We start from the raw sequence: 19,432 nt of genomic DNA, 5'->3' as shown, positions 1-19,432 counted from the left end.
CAACCTTTAGCTAGGACCAGTAATGCTGAAATAAAAATTTCAGGGCCAATTTTAAGAGTTAAGAGAAAAAGCACACTTCTCTCCTGTTTTGGGACAGTATGTTGGTAGGCTTTAGGGATATTGTTAAACTTAAGAGTTAGTGTAGTTTTGATTTTTAAAACAACTTTGTCTTTGTAAAGTCTTTGGGTTGTCCCCCCTTTGCTAAGGTAATAAAACCTCTTAAGTTCTGAGTCTTTTACATTATATAGTTAACTTTGAACTTTGGATTAAAATGAGTGCGGTTACTATAGTCATTTCACATTTACATATTTAATCTGAATATGGCAATTTAATAACTGTAAGTTAAAATTAGGAAAATAAAAATGGACAATGTATTTAACCGCATGCCTCGTCTCTCGCCCAGTGGGCATAGTGGATATGTCTGATGTTTGATGTATGACATGCTGGTGCAGTGCCTAGTACCTCGTAGGTGCCTGTCAATATCAGTTAGTGTTAGTAATTTCTTAGAGTTGCCAGTTTCATTAACATTTCTCCATCTGGTTATAGCATCACTAGTGATTACCGTACCTATAATGACTGTACTTTAAAAATGAAATGACATAAATTCTATACTGTTTGGAAATCTGAGAAAGTTAACTACTGTAATGTCTGTTCGAATCTCTTGGCCCAGCAATAGTCTGAGCAGTAGCTGTAACAACTGAACGTGGAAGAGCCAAACTCTTACGTGCAAAAGAGGCTAGCATCTCCCTGCTCTGACTCCTCTGCCACTTTTCTTTGGTGCTTTCAATCTTTCTTTTACCAGAAAAATAAAAGACAGGCAGACAGAGTTAATGTTGGAGAATTAGCCCAAAATACTGGGAAAGAGAAAAAAAGGCAGAGGACAAAAAATGATGAAGGAAGAGAATACCTGTCAGAATCAATATTATTTAGAGAGAAAGAGATTTTTTTGCCTTATATAGTAGGGTAAAAATTGCTCATTTAGACACTAATAGTTTTACTCAAGCAAGCAAGTAGTTCAACAATCTGTTCAAGAAAATGGAATAAAATATTAGGTACTGGTAAGGTATCTAAAAATGCAATCCATTTATCAGTTAAAATTACTATATCTTTGTGACATTGTTCAGTCAAAAGTGAGGTTGAAATAGCTATCTAAAAAGTATTGAAGTGGCACAATGAACCGTGTAAAATGTTATTATGTGAAAAAGGCTCTATGATACAATAGTCACTAAAATGAAAAATTAAACAGTAAGATTTTTATATTGAAACATGAATTTATACTGTTTGGGAAATTCAGAAAAATACTCTAATTTTATAGACCTTTTATTTGGAGATGACTAGAAATTTGGCACATAATTTTACGTGTTTTACAGGAAATGAATTTTAAACAGGACTTTTTTTTTTTTTTTTTTTTTTTTTAATTTGAGGCTCACAAGTGAAAAGATTAAAAAAAAAAAAAAAAAAAAAAAAAAAAAGAGCCGAAACGGGTTTGGCTCAGTGGATAGAGTATAGGCCTGGGGACTAAAGGGTCCCAGGTTCGATTCCTGTCAAGGGCGGCAACCTTGGTTGCAGGTACATCCCCAGTAGGGGGTGTGCAGGAGGCAGCTGATCGATGTCTCTCTCTCAGCGATGTTTCTAACTCTCTATCCCTTTACCTTCCTCTCTGTAAAAAAAAAAAAAAAAAAAAAAAAAAAATATATATATATATATATATATATATATATATATATATATATATATAAAAGAGAGAGAGAGAAAAACAGACAGACAGTGGAGTTAACTACTTAGCTAGCATTTATTGAGAATAACATGCTTAGTTAAACTACTATCATAACAATAAGCTGGGTAGTAGACACCAAAGGGCCTTTGGTTTAATGCAAGTAAATTCAAGTTGCTCTTTAAAATTAATTTCTGGGACCAAATATTAGGATAGATCTGTTGGAAAAAGTTGGCAGTATTCCTAATTGTTTAATGTGGAAAGAATGGCTATATTCATTCAGTACCTGATTTATTTGAAGTAAAGTTGGTTAATAGAAGAATTTATTTGTTCTCTTTGAACACTGAACTAAAAGGAAATAAACTTGAACTGAGATTATAACAGTTGAGTGAAAAATATGAACAATTTATATTGCCTTCCTAAGGATCATATAATAGGAAAGGATGAAGAAAGAGCTTCTAATGATGGGAGAGTTGGGAGGGTTTTCACTCCCTCTTCATATAATATAGAAATAGTTAGACTGGACACCAGAATATCAATCAATATAGTAATATTAAGGGGCCTGACTCATAGTTTGGGATTAGGAGTTGGGATTATTCTTCGTCTTTCTTGTTCTTTATTATTACAAAGAGGCTTTCTTTTTTTATATGATTCTGCCAAACATTTTTTTCCAGCTTTAAGGCAGCTCCCTAAAATCTTTTTATCACTGCCTTTCCTTGGTGATTGTCAGATAATGAAAATTTGTAGCTCTGATAATTTCAAATGAATTTCTGGGTTTCTTTTAAAAATATATATATATTTTATTGACTTTTTACAGAGAGGAAGAGAGGGACAGAGAGCCAGAAACATCGATGAGAGAGACACATCGATCAGCTGCCTCCTGTACACCCCCCACTGGGGATGCGCCCGCAACCACAGTACATGGCCTTGACCGGAATCGAACCAGGACCCTTCAGTCTGCAGGCCAACGCTCTATCCACTGAGCCAAACCGGTTTCGGCAATTTCTGGGTTTCTTAAAGTTTGCTAGTAAATCGCTTTTATTTGAAATGTCAGCCTTAATATTTTGCCTCTGCCTGTAATGTCAAATTGTACTTAAGTAGATACTTCAAAGGGTTAAAATAGTTCATTATTTAAAGAAGATAAACATCCCATAGCATTCTTCATTTGTTTATTAAACTTTTTAAAGTTTAAAGACAGTTTAATTGAAATAGATTGTGATGCAAGTTCTGAGACTAAAGTTTAAATTTAACTACATAAATAAATACAAATTTGTAAAACATTCACTTAGATTTAAGTATTTTTATTATAAAAAAAAATCACAGTTATTTTAAGATGCAAACAATCTAGAATATATGTTTTAAAACATCTTACCTGCCAAGAAACTTAAAGTCAAGTACTTGTTTTTATGAGAAATGGAAAAAAATCTGAAATTATGGTTTATTATCTATTTATAAGTGTTTTAATTCTCTGGAAATGCACTGGTTTTTTTTGTGTGTGTGTGTTTTTTAAGCAAAATTTGATTTACACATGTTTTAGGAACATTCAACAAACACTGAGAGTCTGCTGTAGGACTCAGTACATGTATCTCATTAGTACTGCAGTAAGATACTTTCTCAGCTGTTGCGTGTGCACAGGTGACCCAAACCGGGACCCTACAAACCAAGGTGTATCTTTGTACATGCAAGCAGGATCCTTAAACATATGTGTCGCCTAGTACCTGGCACTGGGCAGGCACCCCATTCAGGCTGTAGTCTTGTTTTATAACAGAATAGTGCTTTTGACTGGTATTTTCTTGAAGCATATTATCCTGGTAACTTAGCACAATTGTGGAAGCCCAGGTAGAAACTGGGATTTAGTCCTGACCACAGGGTTGTGACTATTAGCTACTGACTTGCCTTTCCAATCGCTTTCTAGAAAGAGTTGTCCACATTTAGTTGTCCCTCACTTCACATCCTTTCCCAGCTCACTGCAGTTTAGCCTTCACCATCACCAACAAATTACTACTGGACTTCATTGCTGAATGCAGTGGGTGCCTTTACTGCTTCTTGGGCTGACGTTGGTGTGCAGTTGACCACTCGTTGAAACACACTCTTTTCTTACGGTTTCTAGGACATTATCTTCTCCTAGTTTTTTTCCTTGTCTAGGTTTTTACCTTCTTTTTCACCCCTTGACTTTCCACACTTCACAGAGCTCTGTCCTTAGTTCTCTCTGCTTCTCAGCCTCTGCTCTTAGGTTTAGTGGGGGTGGTAACAAGTGGTGTTGGAGACCTTGGGCTTTGCTGCTGAGAGCTTGGGTTTGACCTTTGACTTCACCTACTGCTTTTCATCTGTCATCTGATCTCTGTGGTTCAGTTTCTTCATTTGTAAAAATGGGCATGCTAACAAATTCCTACGGTTATGAGGATCCACTGAGCACTGAGGTCCAGCCTGAGACCACGGACATACCTCCATTATATCACTTGGAACATGTTTCTTTATATCCCCACCATCTGTCTACACACAATGTTTGGAACCTATTGAATGGATGTATACCGCAGTCCTCATTCTTATTTTTAAAAATCTATAATAATAAAATCATAATATGTTAATTAGACCAGATAGCTGAATGACCTTCCAAACGTCATTCTGGACAACCTTCTGGATGAAGCTGTGGCAGCGGGGACTGAGGCAGAGGCAGTTATGGGCGATCAGGCAAGCAGGCGAGCACTTCAGGGTGATCAGGCAGGCAGGCGACTGGTTAGGGGAGATCAGGCAGGCAGGCAGAGTGGATAGGGGTGATCAGACAGGCAGATAAGTGGTTAAGGACTATAAGACAGGCAGGCAGAGGCAGTTAGGTGTGACCAGGCAGGCAGGTGAGTGGTTAGGGATGATCAGATAGGCAGCCAAGTGTTAATTGCCACTCAGGAACAATCAGGCAGGCAGCAGAGAGGTTAGGGGTGATCAGGCAGGCAGGAAGGCAGGTGAGCAGTTAGGTGTCAGCAGTTCGACTGCCAGTTTATGGCTGAAGGCTCAGGAATCCCTGCGTAATTGTCCCTAAACCAGCAGTTCGACATCCCATGAGGGGTGCTGGATTGTGAAAGGGTGCAGGCTGGGCTGAGGGACCCACCCTTTCTGTGTACAAATTTTGTGCACCAGGCCTCTAGTGTGTGTGTGTGTGTATAGATTTCAGAGAGAAAGGGAGAGAAAGAGAGAGAGAGAGAGACATCCACAATGAGAGAGAATCATGGATTGGCTGCCTCCTACATGCCCCATACTGGGGATTGAACCTGCAACTCAGGCAGGTACCCTCGACCAGAATGGAACTTGAAACCCTTCAGTCTGCAGGCTGACGCTCTATCCACTGAGCCAACCAGTTAGGGCCACAGTTCTCATTCTTCAAATGACACACTAGAGACCCAGACTAGGTCAATCATTGACCAAAACACATAGGTAGGTGAAGAGTGGGGGCTCATTTATTAACTGCAGATCATTCAAACCAGCACCCCTTGGTTCTTGTCCTCTTGGGTCACTGAGAGCCCAGGGCCTCTACCAGTGGGCCAGTGGAATGAGTAAGATTTGTGGTGCAGAATTGACACTTAGCACTTCTAAGACTGTGACAAGTACTTGGATACCTGAGTCTTAGTTTTTCTATCTGTCAAGTAGAGATAATTACCTTTGCCTTGCTGTCATTCAGGGTTATTGACATAATATATCTGCTAGCAATTGTGCCAAGATGGAGTATTTTAATCTTTATATATAAAAGCCTAAGTGACCGAACATCCAGACGACTGGTTGACTGGTCGTTATGATGCACACTGACCACCAGGGGCAGATGCTCAGCGCTGGTGGTCAATGCATTCCCACCAACCTCTTGTGGCTGGCCAACCTCCTGTGGTCCCTCCCTCCGGCCAGCCAACCTCCCGCAGCCCTGATGGGCCCCGGTTGCTGGCCAGGCTGAGGGATCCCACCCATGCACAAATTTGTGCACCAGGCCTCTAGTTATCTTATAATTTATAATGTTTAAGACAGTCTGAAACAAGACTGTCAGGGTTTGAATCCACTTAACTGCCTCCATTTTCTCATTTGCATCGGCATTGTTGGTTATTCTTTTATATAAGCTTGTTATGAGGTTCAGAGTTTGAGTTAATACGTGTAAGTGTTAACAACAGGACCTGGCTCACAGTAAGGTCTTAATAAGTGTTCCATGTTGTTCCTGGCTGTTATTACATTTAAATATGTTTTACAAAGTGAAGGGTATGCTTCTGAAAACCCCAAGTGAAAGGGCAGGAACAAACCAAACATTAGTATGGAAATTTTTGCTCAGGATCATGTCAGGCTTTTTCCCCCAAAATCCAAATCCTGTTTTTTTTAAACCTCAAACCCACGCCTCTTGTGTGTGTTTTGAATCAAGGTGACTGGCTGGCCTGGCCTTACTTAGTGAAGTGCTTGCAGGAGAGAGCAGTGCAGTTCTTTCGAAGGATCACTGACATGCAGGAGGAGCTGGACGCCTAGATGATTTATGCTATTAGTGCTTTGGGGGGTAAATTGAATTGTGGTAACTTCTATTTCTGGTGTGGTGCAGGAGGGTAGTAACTTACTTGTGTGACTATAACATTTTCTCAAAGAGATGCTAAAAACCTTTTTTTCCCTACCTCATAGCATTTATAGATAACATCTAAACCATTTACAGTACCAGCCATGAAAACTTCTAGTTTGGCGGAGGTATTATTTTAGGAGTGTTGGGATGTGGCATACCTTAATCTCATGCCCTTTGACTCCTTGTTTTGTAGGAAGCCTGCGGTCTTGTAGTTCTTCGGATTGCTTCAGTAAAGTGATGCCGCCAAGGAAAAAGAGAAGACCTGCCTCTGGAGATGACTTATCTGCTAAGAAAAGTAGACATGACAGGTATGGTGCAGACAGTAGGTCAGAATTGATGGCACTGGTGTCATAGAAGCACGATGCTGCCTCATCCATGTGGGTCTTTAAGTGTACAGATGCCAACTGAAACACTGTTTTGGTTCTGCGTGGCAAACTTTCAAGGTGTAGTTATTTCATGTCACTTATTTTATGCATGGGTTTATTTAAAAAACACATTAGGTAATTTGACTTATTAGAAATTACAGTTTGATCTTAATCCACTGATCCACCCAAACTGGTGTCAACTTCCTTGCCTTTTATGGGCTTGCTGTGTGTGCCTGCAGAGGACCTCAGCATTGGTATGTGTCTCACTAAACACCACCACAGGAATCCTGTAATTGCCTCTGCAGGGGACTGGGCTGAGTGGCCAGAAGGCGGCCTGCACTGACTGCTCTCAGCCTGCCGGGGGTATTAGCTGGCCTCAGGTTTATTCTCAGAAGAGTGAGGATTTGTTAGAAATGGATTTGGTAGATTAATTTTTTTTAACCACCTCTCTTTTAAACAAGTGATCTGTTAATTTCGGTAACTCCAAAGGTCTATTAGACTTGTTTATTTTAGGCATCATTTTTCTTCTCTTTTTAAAACAGGCAACAAACATCAGTTTTAATCCTTTCTGCCTTTTTCCATCTTTGTTTATTCAAGCTCTGTAGATCATTTCACCAAAGAGCCTGAATTCACATCTATAAATCAAGGAGTTTAGATGAGACTTCTGTTTCTTTCTTGCTCTGATACTTAATATGCTATACCTCAGTTGGAGGGATAGGGAGAGGGACTCTGAAAATGTGAAAATAATGTCACTATTCATATCCCAAATGAGTAGAAAATATTACCCAAAAGAAGGTAATAGTGAGTTAGAAAATAATCACAACAATAGAAAATATTCACAACAATATGTAGACCAATGCTTTTCAGCATTACGAAGCTAGGTTACTTTATACTTCTGAGTAGTGTAAAAGTGATTGTAAAGAATTGTTAAATTCTAATAATCATATTGCATTTTGGGACTATATATGTTGTTTATTTTTTCATCACGGCCTAATAAAATTTAGGATGCTAAAGCCTTTTAAGAACTGCTAGTGGAGTTGCAGACAGGTGAGGGAGACTCTTAATGACAGCATTCCCATGGTCACCAAAGGGAGATAACTCTAGCATTATCTGAGTTTAATTCTTGTCGGGTTTTTTTCCCCATAACTTTTTTGATACTACAATGTTCATCCATTTTAAGTGAACAAATTCAGTGATTTTTACTAAGTTGTTAGAGTTGTGCAACAATCACTACAAACCAGTTTTAGAGGATTTCCATCACCTCAGTTAGATCCTCAGTGCCCATTCACACTCACTCCCTGTTTCCACCCCAACCCAGGCAATCATGAATCTACTTTCCAGCTCTACAGATTTGCCTTTTCTAGTCATTTTATATAACTGGTCTTTTTTGTGTTGCTTCTTTCACTTAGCTTAATGTTTTTTGTTTTTTTAATATATTTTATTGATTTTTTTACAGAGAGGAAGGGAGAGGGATAGAGAGTAAGAAACATCAATGAGAGAGAGAAACATCAATCATTTGCCTCCTGCACATTCCTCACTGGATATGTGCCTGAAATCAAGGTACATGCCTTTGACAGGAATCGAACCTGTGACCTTTGAGTCCACAGGCTGATGCTCTATCCATTGAGCCAAACCAGTTCGGGCAGCTTAATGTTTTTTGAGGTTCATCCATGTTATGGCATATATCTAATTTTTTAAATTTTATAGCTGAGTGGTATTCCATTACCCTTTTTTATGTAGAGTAGGGGTGTCGAACTCAATCAGAGAAGGGGCCAAAATCTAAAATCCAGCCTTAATTGCGGGCCGAATGGTTTACTGAACAGTCATAAACTGTCATTGTGATGGAAACGCAGCGGAGTGCAGGGATGACAGCGCGGTGCGGGCCACATTGCAAGGACTGGCGGGACGGATTTGGCCCGCGGGCCTTGTGTTTGACACATGTGATGTAGAGTATATTTAAGCAATTCAAACATTGTCATATATAGATCCCTAAACTATTGACCAATTAAAGACTGAGTTGAGAGAGGAATGTTCAGGATTAGGATAGGAGCATATATATTTGAACCTTTGGACAGTGTCCGTCTTTGTTTCCAGGTATTATGTCTACATTTTATTGAAGAAAACAAAACTGGTGGTATGCAGTTTAAATATCTTCCCATCCTATAACAATGTCCCTTTTTTTGTATTGAAACTAAGAATCTCTAATCAGAGGTATATACAGATATTCTGGTGAATGTGTGGGTCATGAATAAATACTTATTTAAAAAGAATTACGTGATTTTTATATACTATGTAAATAAAAATTATATTCATAAATATTTATATATACCTGTTTAGGCAATCCTATCTAATAAAGGGAATATGGTAATTGACCCTCACACTGTCGCAAAGATGGTGGCACCCATAGCCAATAAGGAGGGAATATGCTAATTGACTGCCATGCCCTCAAAGATGGCAGCACCTAGTCCCCTCAGCTCTGCCAGGTGGCAGGCACACGACAATGCCGGACCCGCCCCCAGGTGGGCCCGGCCACTCTGTGCGCCTGCCTCCGGAGTCTCCCAGTCTCCTCAGCCCTCCAGCCTCCCAGGGCCGGCCTGAGGCACAGGCAAGCCTCAGATGTCAGCTGCCCAGCTGCCCAGGGCCAGCCGAGACTTGCACTGCTGGCAGTGGCAGCAGCAGAGGTGTGATGGGGCGTCATCTTCCCCTGATCGCCAGGTCACCTCCCGCCCTTGAGGGCTCCTGGATTGTGAGATAAGGGCAGGCTGGGCTGAGGAGACCCTCCCTCCAGTGCATGAATTTTCATGCACCGGGCCTCTAGTTTATATATAAATGAAGGATAAGTAAAGTATATACTCATAATTTTTCTATCCAAATCACTATTTGTAAAGATACTGCCTCCTCTTCCCTCCCCAAGTAGGGAATATTCCAGTCCTCAGCTCCAGGTCATTATGAAATAGGAACTTCTTGCCAAAGATCATGGGTTGAAGGAGGAGGCTGCTGTGCTTTCAGGTTTAGTTTTCCAGCTTATGCTGGCTGTTTGCACAGTAGTAGGGAATGATGAGAAAATGGCAAAAGCCAGGGCTTCTCTAAAATTTTCCCGAGGTTTTTAAGGTTATCCTAATGAAGAAACCATTCAAGAGACTTTGTGTGATCAACTATACACCTTATTTTTTTTTTTTTCCTGGAGGCTTGAACATAGTTTGATGTTTCTTTTTATTTTCTTATGTTCCCTTGAGGTATCTAATATTGACAGGTTCTTCCTTACGCTGTGCTCTTTGCCCAGCCTGACTCATAAGGCACAGAAGTCAGGAGAACCTAGTGTATCGAATAGACAGGAGTGAGTTGTAGGGTCATCAATTGAAGAAAACACTATAGACATTTCTTGCAGTATCTCACTGTCATTCTGTACTTAGTTCTGGCTAGTAAGGTAGAAGGGGATCTATAAAATAACTGTTCTCTTCAGTTCTTACCGATGATTTGTTAATCAGAGAAAAACTTACGTTAAGTACTTATCATTTAATTCTGTGTTGGGTGTCACTGTGTTTAAAACTATAGTTATAAAAGCTTAAACTTCTAAATTCAGGAAGCAAAATACTTAAAATATGCTTGAAATATGGATAAAATAGATGTGTGGTTTGGGTAAGTGAATAAAATCTATCTGCTACTTAAAAAGAACTCAGAATCTTTACTTTAACTAACTTAAAACTGCTTTCTCAATTTCTAGCATGTATAGAAAATATGATTCAACTAGAATAAAGACTGAAGAAGAAGCTTTTTCAAGTAAGAGGTGCTTAGAGTGGTTCTATGAATATGCAGGTAGGTAATCACTTATATCATCTTAGACTGATTCTCCTGAAAGCAGGGACTACTATAGAGGAGATTAGGAATTGTGTACTTTTCAAATTTGGGGTGTGTGTGTGTGTGTGTGTCCGTGTCCATCCCTGTTTAAGGGAGAGAACATCATTGAAACAAATCAAATGTCCTATTTATAGCCAGCTGCTAAGCCAAAGAATTCAGAACATTAGAAGCAAACTGAAAAGATGAAATGCACTTGGGAGAAGTACTTTGTATTGCTAGGAAACCTATTCAGATGCTGGTAATGGGTGATTATTTGGTTTACACATTGAAGTTAAAATAAGCTTTGCTGCTTTGAACCATTATGCAATGCAACAGAATTTCTTACATTAAGTGTCTCTATTTTGAAAGATCATTTGGCAGAAAATGTTTGTTTTGTCATTTAAATGTTTTAAATTCAGTCCCAGTATTGCAACTTATTATAATTGCTTGGCTGGTGTAATACTGAAATCTAAGGTTTGGTTGTTTTGTGACTGTGTGTGGTGTAAAAGAAAGAAAGAAAAATTTTCAGACAAGTTTGAGCTGGAGGTTCTTTTTATCATTCCTATTTCTAACTTATTTCCTATCAACTTCACTCTCCCAGCATCCTTCAAAGCTACATTCCTGACATCAGTCCACATCGCTCAGCCCCACTTCAAAAATCCCTGCTACCTACGGATAAAAGCACTAGTTCCTGCCAGCCCTTTGTTTGGAGTGCTTTTCTCCATTTTCCCATCTGGCAAGATGCTCTTTAACTATAAAGCCCCCTTATTAGCCTAATAGCCCCTGTACTTCTCCAGGACATTGTTCATCACTAGTTCTGATACCGTTTTACTGGGTATTAAAGAGAGGATTCCGCCCATGGCCTAACCTCCCCCCCTCCCCTTTTTCTGATAAGAGCCTTGCCTCTTTTGGCCACAGAGATTGTTCCAGGGGCTGACAGATAATTCAGGCTGGCCAATCAGACAAAATTTTCTGGGATTATCAGGAAGTGGGAGACGAATCTTTCTCTTCTAGTCTGGACTTGAAAGGCTGTGATACTGATTCCTATGGTTCATTGAAATTTCATGAGCTACCCCAATGTCTTTCTGGTGAATTCACCTTCATTACTTGAACTGGTTTCAGCTAGATTTTCTTTGCAGGGCATGGACACTAGTACAAAAACTTAATGTTAGACTTTATCTGTTTTCACTTTTATGACATAAGAACAAGAATCTCTTGAAGACATTTTGTCTTCCTAGTAAAGTGTTTGAGCCCTGGGCTCAGTGGATAGAGTGGCAGCCCACACACCAAAGAGTCTTGGGTTCGATTTCTAGTCAAGGGCACAACCTGGCTTTGCAGATTTGATCTGCCCTGGTTGGGGTGTGTTCAGGAGGCAACTAATCGATGTGTCTCTCTCACATCTCTCTCCTTCCTACTCTCTGTAAAAATCAATGGAAAAAATACCCTCTGGTGAGGATTTTAAGAAAAGAAGGGCACTTTTCCAGGTGTTTGGTACATGAATGCTGAACGAATGAAGAATAATTTTGACTATGAAGATCTTTTGCTTTCTTCTTGGCTCACAGTTGTTGTTATGAAATGTATTATAAACAGAATATTTTAAACATAAAAAGAACACTTAATCCCACCATCATAGCACAGCTATTTTGATTGTTGTGTGTGTCTTCCTTTACAAGTAAGCACAAATATTTCCATATGAACATACACACATAGACATTTCCATAGTATAAGCCCCACTTCTGTTTTCTTTAAAAAATTACTCTCTTATACTTAAAAAGAGAGCGAGCAGGCTACAGTTTTCCTTCTTGTTTGCTTTTCTCTGGCCCAGAAAGATGACATTTGGGATAAAGCTTAAGCAACATTCTTTAGGTTCCCTGAGATCATGGCTGGCTGGTTCCTGGTAGTCCATTCAAAAGGAGTTTGGGGGGGGGGGGGGTTGGCTAGCTCTATTTTTACATCTGCCTCCCTCCTTTTCCTTCTTTTTCTGTATCTTATCAGTAGGGAAAATGGTTTGAAATTGGGACTAATTTAAAAGCTTCAAGTGGCATCTTTTTCCCTTTTAAAATCCCAACTACATGAGTAAAAACTATAGGTCAGTATTATTCAAGGATGACTTACTGGTTGTGCTGCAGAGTGAGTCTGTGGGAGGCCATCTGTATGAGGAGGGCTTTCCCTCCTGTGGTGTGTACACTCTCACTAGGAGCCACCAGCTGGTTTGGGCTGACTCCTGTGCTTTACTCTGGAGAGGAGTGGAGGGGCAGCGGGGGCCTTGGTATGCAGCTGGTTCGCATGGATGGACCTTCTGTTCTTTCCTGAGCTGTCTGTTTCACGCCTCACCTTGCTGATGCTGTCCATGGCGTCTGCAGCTTGAGCCCTGCTCTCAAGCTCCTGCCTGGCCAGTTAACCCCAGCACGTTCTAGGATGTGGACTAAATCTCTTTAAAATGGGAGGGAAAGTGGGAGGACCACTTTTTTCTAGATTATTGTTAGTATGTCTGCCTTGGAAATATATCTCCAGTGTCTGTCTCCTGGGCATTCCAAGGCTTATTTTAGATATAATGGTTTTTTAAACCATCTTCCTCAAACTCCACTTCCAACTCACTTTGTGTTAGTCAGTGGCATATTTGTTAGAATGCGATTGCTCAATTCTGCAAGGGAATTGATAATTCAGTATAAATATAACAATAATCACAATGAACAATGTGATTACAGATAGATCTAAGTAAGTTCATGAGAAAGATTAATGAGATGAAAGAAGAAGTTCTTTTAGATAGCAGGATTATGAGTAGCTTTTTATTGTTAATTGACAAGCTATATTTTAGGTTTTTTTAGGATAAAATAATTACTTTTGGCAAACCATGCCATTGCAAATCTTACTGTTGAAAACGTGTTGCTCTTTCAAAACACACAGTGCAAATGTATATAATTAACACAATAATGGCATTGCATAAAATGTGGGAAAAGGAAGAGCATGGATAATTAACATTCCTGCACAGTGTACATCAGCGGACCTTTCTTTGAGGGCTTGCCATGTGCCAGACTCGGGGTGCAGTGAACAGAAGCACTGTGCTCATTTTCTAGTGTGGCAAAAGGACAAACTAAGAAGCATCATCTTTGTAATGAGTATTGACCGAGTGGGGGCAGTAACCAGTTAGGAGGGGACAAGAGGTGGACAGCAGCCTGGAGACTCCCAGGCCCTAGGGCACAGGCATGGGCTGGCCAGGCTCAAGAATAGGTTACAGTGAAAGAGCTTTTTATTAAATCAACAAAAATGGAAACCAAAGAGACTTAAAAAGAATTAAAAAGTAACTCTTTATTTTTAGCTCTTTGCAGCCACCTTCAGTGAGTCCTATTGGCAAATAACAAAAAGGCATCTTTTCCTAAAAATAAAACCTCTTAGCAAATAGGGACAGATGGCTATTTCCTTGTGAGAATACTTATTCTTTAACCTTACAGCCTAAGTATTTTTATAGTAGTAGAATTATGGACATACACACATAGACATATTACATACAGTGTGTCTGCTAACAAGAACAAAGTAAATGCATAGGTACTCTCACAGGAAGATTATCAGACCTACTTAACGAAAAAAGGAAGATGTAGAATTTATAGATATACCATGAACCCAGGTGTATAGATAAATTTAAAACTGCATTTTATTGTGTATTTGCACATACCTGAACATATAACAGACAGGTCTGGGAGAATCACACCTAACTAACAAGGACAGGGAGAAGGCTGTATTTTACTCAGTCTTTTTCTATTTGAACATTTTTCCGTGTGAACATATTAATTAATGTCTTCTTGGTATAACATGTACATGAATGTGTGCATTTAGGTTCTCAAACCTAAAGCTTAGCAAGGTATCAAATGATAAAAATGCTCACTGGATTCACATTTGAGTCAAGAATGAGATAAGAAATGTTATTTGCCATTGTTTTGTAAGTTACTACATAATACTGTTAGGTAAGAGAAAGAAAGAAGGGGCATAAATATTGCAAAGGAGGAGACAAAGATGATTATTTCTTGGAGGTGAAATTATTAAATTATTGTATACCTGGAAAGCCAAAGAGAATTGCCGGGACAAATTTAGAAACAGCAAATAAAGATGTATGTAGAAACTTGGTTTGGGAAGGATTCTTAAAGGGATTTTTTAAATAAATGGTTGTTTCTGGAGAGTACGGAGGGATTAGAAGGGAAACTTTTCCTTTTTAAATATTTTAATTTTTTGCTTTCACTTTTAAATGAGATTTTTGTCTTCTGTTTATATGATAATAGAGCAAAAAATAAATAAGTAAACTTTTATTTGATACAATAACTTTTCCTCTAACAATCAAATTAAGAAAGTTGGGAATACATAGAAAAATATCTAAAATAAAAGGAGAAAAATAATTATTAGAAAAAGTTTTAGAGGGGGACAAGGCTTTGGAATTAGGGTGATCCTGAAGAGACTGTTGGGGTAACAGTGAAAGGATAGAGCCTGAATAGGTCAGTGCAGGATGGGTCCAATTAAGACTTATTTGGAAGGAAAGATTTTGAATATTGATTGGCTGCAGAAAGTGTGTAAGGGAAGGATCCAGCATGACTCCCAGGTTTCTATTTCTGGTGGTGTTACCAGCTGAGATAGAATACAGGAGGATAAGCAGGCTTGGCCTGGAGAGATGATGGGCTCAGTGAGGTGGTGGTAGAAAATGTGAAATGCAGGAGGAGGAGTTTGGGGCAGAAGATGAGTTTAGTTATGTTAGTTAAAGAGAAGATGATGTAGACAGCCCAAAAGTCAGGGGGAAAGTGTGGCTAGAAAGAGATCTTGGTAGTAGTACCTGAAACCTCAGATAGGTTGAAATTTCCTAGGGAGAGCATATAGAATGAATTAGGAAAGTTTTAAGAATGGAACTCTGGCCGAGACCGGTTTGGCTCAATGGATAGAGCGTCGGCTTGGGGACTGAAGGGTCCCGGGTTCGATTCTGGTCAAGGGCATGTACCTTGGTTGCGGGCTCATCCCCAGTAGCGGGTGTGCAAGAGGCAGCTGATCGATGACTCTCTCATCGATGTTTCTGGCTTTCTATCTCTCTCCCTTCCTCTCTGTACAAAATCAATAAAATATATTAAAAAAAAAAAAAAAAAAAAAGAATGGAACTCTGCATATCATATTTAACAAGTTGGGAGAAGCAAAGGACCCAATCCATAAAGAAGCCAAGGAGGAGAGGGGGCAAAATCAGATGAGAGAGGGCACTTCCAGAAGTGGTGGGAAGAGACAAGTTTTGTGACATGGTCAGGTATCACAGAAAAGTCCAGCAACATAAAGATGGACTGTTACATCTATTACACTTGACAAGTAGGGGGTTATTAGTGACTTTGCAGGTAACCTTATCTTTACACATAAATTATGTCTATCATATGTCCATATGGGGACATGGCAGTGATTTGACTTAAATGATTGTGCAGAGTAGAATCCTTTAAAGATATGCCAGAATATTTTTCAATTTATCCTTGATGATTTCTTTCTTCAGAAAGGAATTCTAGCCCTTAATTGTTATTTGATTTTAGTTTACTTGGGTAGTAAATATTTTGACAATATAATATTGATACTATCATAGTACTAGTGCACATGGTTAGATTTAATTTATATAAGATTGCATTTCCCCACAGGTACTGATGATGTTGTAGGTCCTGAAGGCATGGAGAAATTTTGTGAAGACATTGGTGTTGAACCAGAAAATGTAAGTCTAACTTATTAAATCGAATCAGTCGGTTTTTTTTTCTTAAGTCTTTTGTCCCTTGACAAATAAAGCAACAATAAAAAAGTAATGGTGTGTTGGTTTTTGTGAAGCAATCTAAGAACTAGATTTCAATTCTAATTTGATTTGTAAGTGAAATTTTTTGTTGGTATAGTGTACAGTTATTTTTCTCTCTCACGTTTAATTTCTTATATCTAAAAGATACAGTAACAAGGTAGTTTAACTAGATTTTTAAAAAGTGGTGTGGGCATGTGTACCTACAGTGACAGATCAGCTCGGGGACCGAGGCCCAACATGTGTCCCCTTGTCTCCCTCCATAGTTGTCCCAGCCTATTGTAGTTTATCTAGGACTTTGAATAAGGGTTTTGAATAGGTTGTAATTATCAAGAAGTTTTCATAGGTCTTTCACTTCCATTTTAATTTACCTCAGAAATGATTGCTTTTTAGTGTAAAGGCCCTAAGTACTTCCTTTTAAAAGTTTAATTAGAATTTATTTTATATGCTTATTTTTGCCTAATTTTTATGACCATGTTATTGTTGAATATTTTTTCCTGTTCCCACATCTACTCTCTTATACTAAAATGAAAAATTGTGCTCATACAAATGGCCTGGATCATTAACTGTGCAGTTGAAGATTAATTAGCCTCCAATTTTAACAAATATGCCTTAGATTCTAAATGAATTTATGGCCTGAAAGTGATCTCAAGATCATCCCCTTCATTCAGACTATTTGCAGGATATCTGGTGCCCTTGCATGTATATCATGCTCTTAAAGAAAACTAGGAATTGAGACTTCACACTTTTTTATTAAAACTTTTCTTTTTTTATCCTTACCATTTCTGTGCTTTTCTTCTCCCCACCCGCTAATAACATTTTCAATTTTCTAAAGAGCCTTTGGAATGCTGTTAACTTTATTACATGGATTTTTGTCTTGTATTTTAAAATTTAATGTGATCGAGTTCAGGTGTCTAGATAAATTATTCAGCTTGGCATAAAGGTTTAGGGACAACTGGGTCAGTAGTATTTTGCCTGATCTGGTCCATAGACACTCAGACATAGAAAGTAACATTCTCCGACTTGAAGAAGGACATGTCCTGATGAGAGCTGGGTTGAGGCGGGCAGCGTGTTTTTCGAACAGTCTGAGTGAGCTGGGCTGGAGAGGGGCTACAGAGATTCCACCAGAGGACATCAGTCCCTGTCTGATCGGAGGAATGGGCAGCAGGGCCAGCGGGAGGAGGTTAGGAGGCTGGGGTCAGGCTGCATGTGTTAGAGGGATTGTGTGAGCATTTGTACTCAGAGGTGGAAAGGCCTGTTAGGGTGTGAGGGAGCGCTGATGTTGGTTCTGACTGAAAAGGGGTCCTCAGCTCTCCAAGTCCCTCCCCTCCAAGTACCGGTACTCAGTAAGAGAGCTGCTCTATCACTCCTTTTGGGGCGGAAGTGATCCTTTAGCTCTCTTTCTGTGAAAACAGTCTTGAAATGTTGAATCATGTACATTGAAGACTGACAGACTGAATTTAGAATATTTTAAAGTACTTATCATTGTACTTCAATTCTAAGATGCTACTAATAGAAGTTATATAAGTTGTATCATCACTAAGAAAGAAAAAATTGCTAAATAAGCACAGACATGCCATTTAATTGGGGATACATTACAATTTCAGAAATATTAACATTTGAAAAATGTTATTCCCTCAGTCTACCCTATGGCAAAAATATTTTTTAAAACGCCATTTGCATCAATGAGTAAGCACCTTAAAGTACATAAAACTCTCACCTTGCCTGATATTTTATAGCTTATAGAGTTTAAGCAGGTTGTAAAATTCATGCCTACTTTCATTTACTAAGGTAACAGCAAGATCCTTTAAGTAGTTAGCTTTCTTATTAGCTGTTAAAAGAAGAGGTCTGTTTTGTGTAAAGAAATCCCCATGGCGAACGTGTACTTTGGCAGTTTAGACACATGTCATGTGTACTGTCTGTGTTCTTGTGCCGTCACCATTTTAACATGTTTATGTGGAATTTAAAAAAATCTTTCTAATAGAGGATTGAATATAGATACTGAGAACATACCAAATTTGAATTTAAAAATGTGGGTTAGTTCAAGAGAGGAGGAGAAAATCCTCTAATGTGTAAATATTTTAAAGGACATATAACTTTTTCTTTTGGGGGAAATACTCCTAAATAGCCCATTGTTCTCTTAAGCTACTATTTTTAACCTATTTACCAATCATTTTGTGAGGATGTACATAATAATGTAGAAGCATTGGCTTCCTAATCAGTCCTCATAATCTACTTAGTAATCTAGATTTTCAAAATCTAAAACACCTAGTGACTTTAAAAATTGATATGTACTGATTTAATTAATATGTGATGAAAGGAAATTTTAAACAGAAAAAGTACACTTAATCCTGCCATCGTAGTACAGCTGTTTGATATGTTTTCTAGTATATGGTGCCCCCCAGAAAAGACTGGGCTCCGCTTCTCCTCCTGGGCTCCGTCCAGGCATAGTGCTATTGATGTGGGCCACTGGGCTACTTTAAAATAATTCCCCAGTCTGTACAGTTGAATTTACAAACATGTATTTGTGATACGGCTCCACTGTCTGTGTCTCAGGTGTGTGTCCTAACACCCACCTTTTTATTTTTTCACTCTGCTCTGCACCTTGCTCTTTTCATTTAATAAATCTTAGAATTGTCCCCTATTTGTACCCATAGCTCTACTTTGTTATAATGGGGCATAGTATTCCTTTATGTGGAATGTGTTTAGCAAAGAAGCATGCAGTAACTAGTCCCTTATTTATAAATGTTTGTTTACAATCTTCTGCTTCTACAATAGTACTTGTGGTCAGCATTATTGAATGTACACATTAATGTGTATGTGCAGGTATATCTACAAGATAACTTTCCATAGATGGAATTGCCGAGTCAGTTACTGGTTTTAGTTTTGATAGGCACTGCAAAATTGCCCTCTGAGAAGGTTAATCTCTTTACACTTTCACCAGCATGCATCATAAGAGTTTGTGTTTCTCCAAACCCTTATCAGCAGACTGAATTGTCAAACTTCTAGATGTTTGCCAATCTATAACTCATTTTTGAAGTTACTCTGCTCATATTTCAGTGACTAAACTACCATGAACAGAAGCATTTAGTGAGATGTTAATGTATTTAATTGCTGAGGTCTGTTGTTCTGATTTAATTGGGCTTTCTTTC

General features: G+C 38.7%; 1 protein-coding gene across 8 annotated transcripts in view; it reads left to right on the top strand.

Annotated features, from left to right (window-relative positions):
• The window catches only part of DCUN1D4 (defective in cullin neddylation 1 domain containing 4), a 70,675-nt gene that overhangs the window by 25,317 nt on the left and 25,926 nt on the right, over nt 1-19,432 (top strand). For 7 of the 8 annotated variants that reach the window (XM_036416665.2, XM_045572733.1, XM_036416637.2 and 4 more), the window contains 3 exons: nt 6,484-6,598; nt 10,380-10,471; nt 16,138-16,208. In XM_036416665.2, coding sequence (XP_036272558.1) covers nt 6,484-6,598; nt 10,380-10,471; nt 16,138-16,208 — 278 coding nt within the window. Of the gene's footprint in view, nt 1-6,483; nt 6,599-10,379; nt 10,472-15,620; nt 15,765-16,137; nt 16,209-19,432 lie in introns of those variants that run through there. The other variant, XM_036416673.1, reaches the window with a different exon arrangement.

The sequence above is a fragment of the Pipistrellus kuhlii genome, unplaced genomic scaffold (assembly GCF_014108245.1).
Source record: "Pipistrellus kuhlii isolate mPipKuh1 unplaced genomic scaffold, mPipKuh1.p scaffold_m20_p_1, whole genome shotgun sequence".
NCBI lineage: Eukaryota > Metazoa > Chordata > Mammalia > Chiroptera > Vespertilionidae > Pipistrellus > Pipistrellus kuhlii.
Note: the sequence above shows the minus strand (reverse complement) of the source record. Positions and strands in the feature narration are given on the sequence as shown.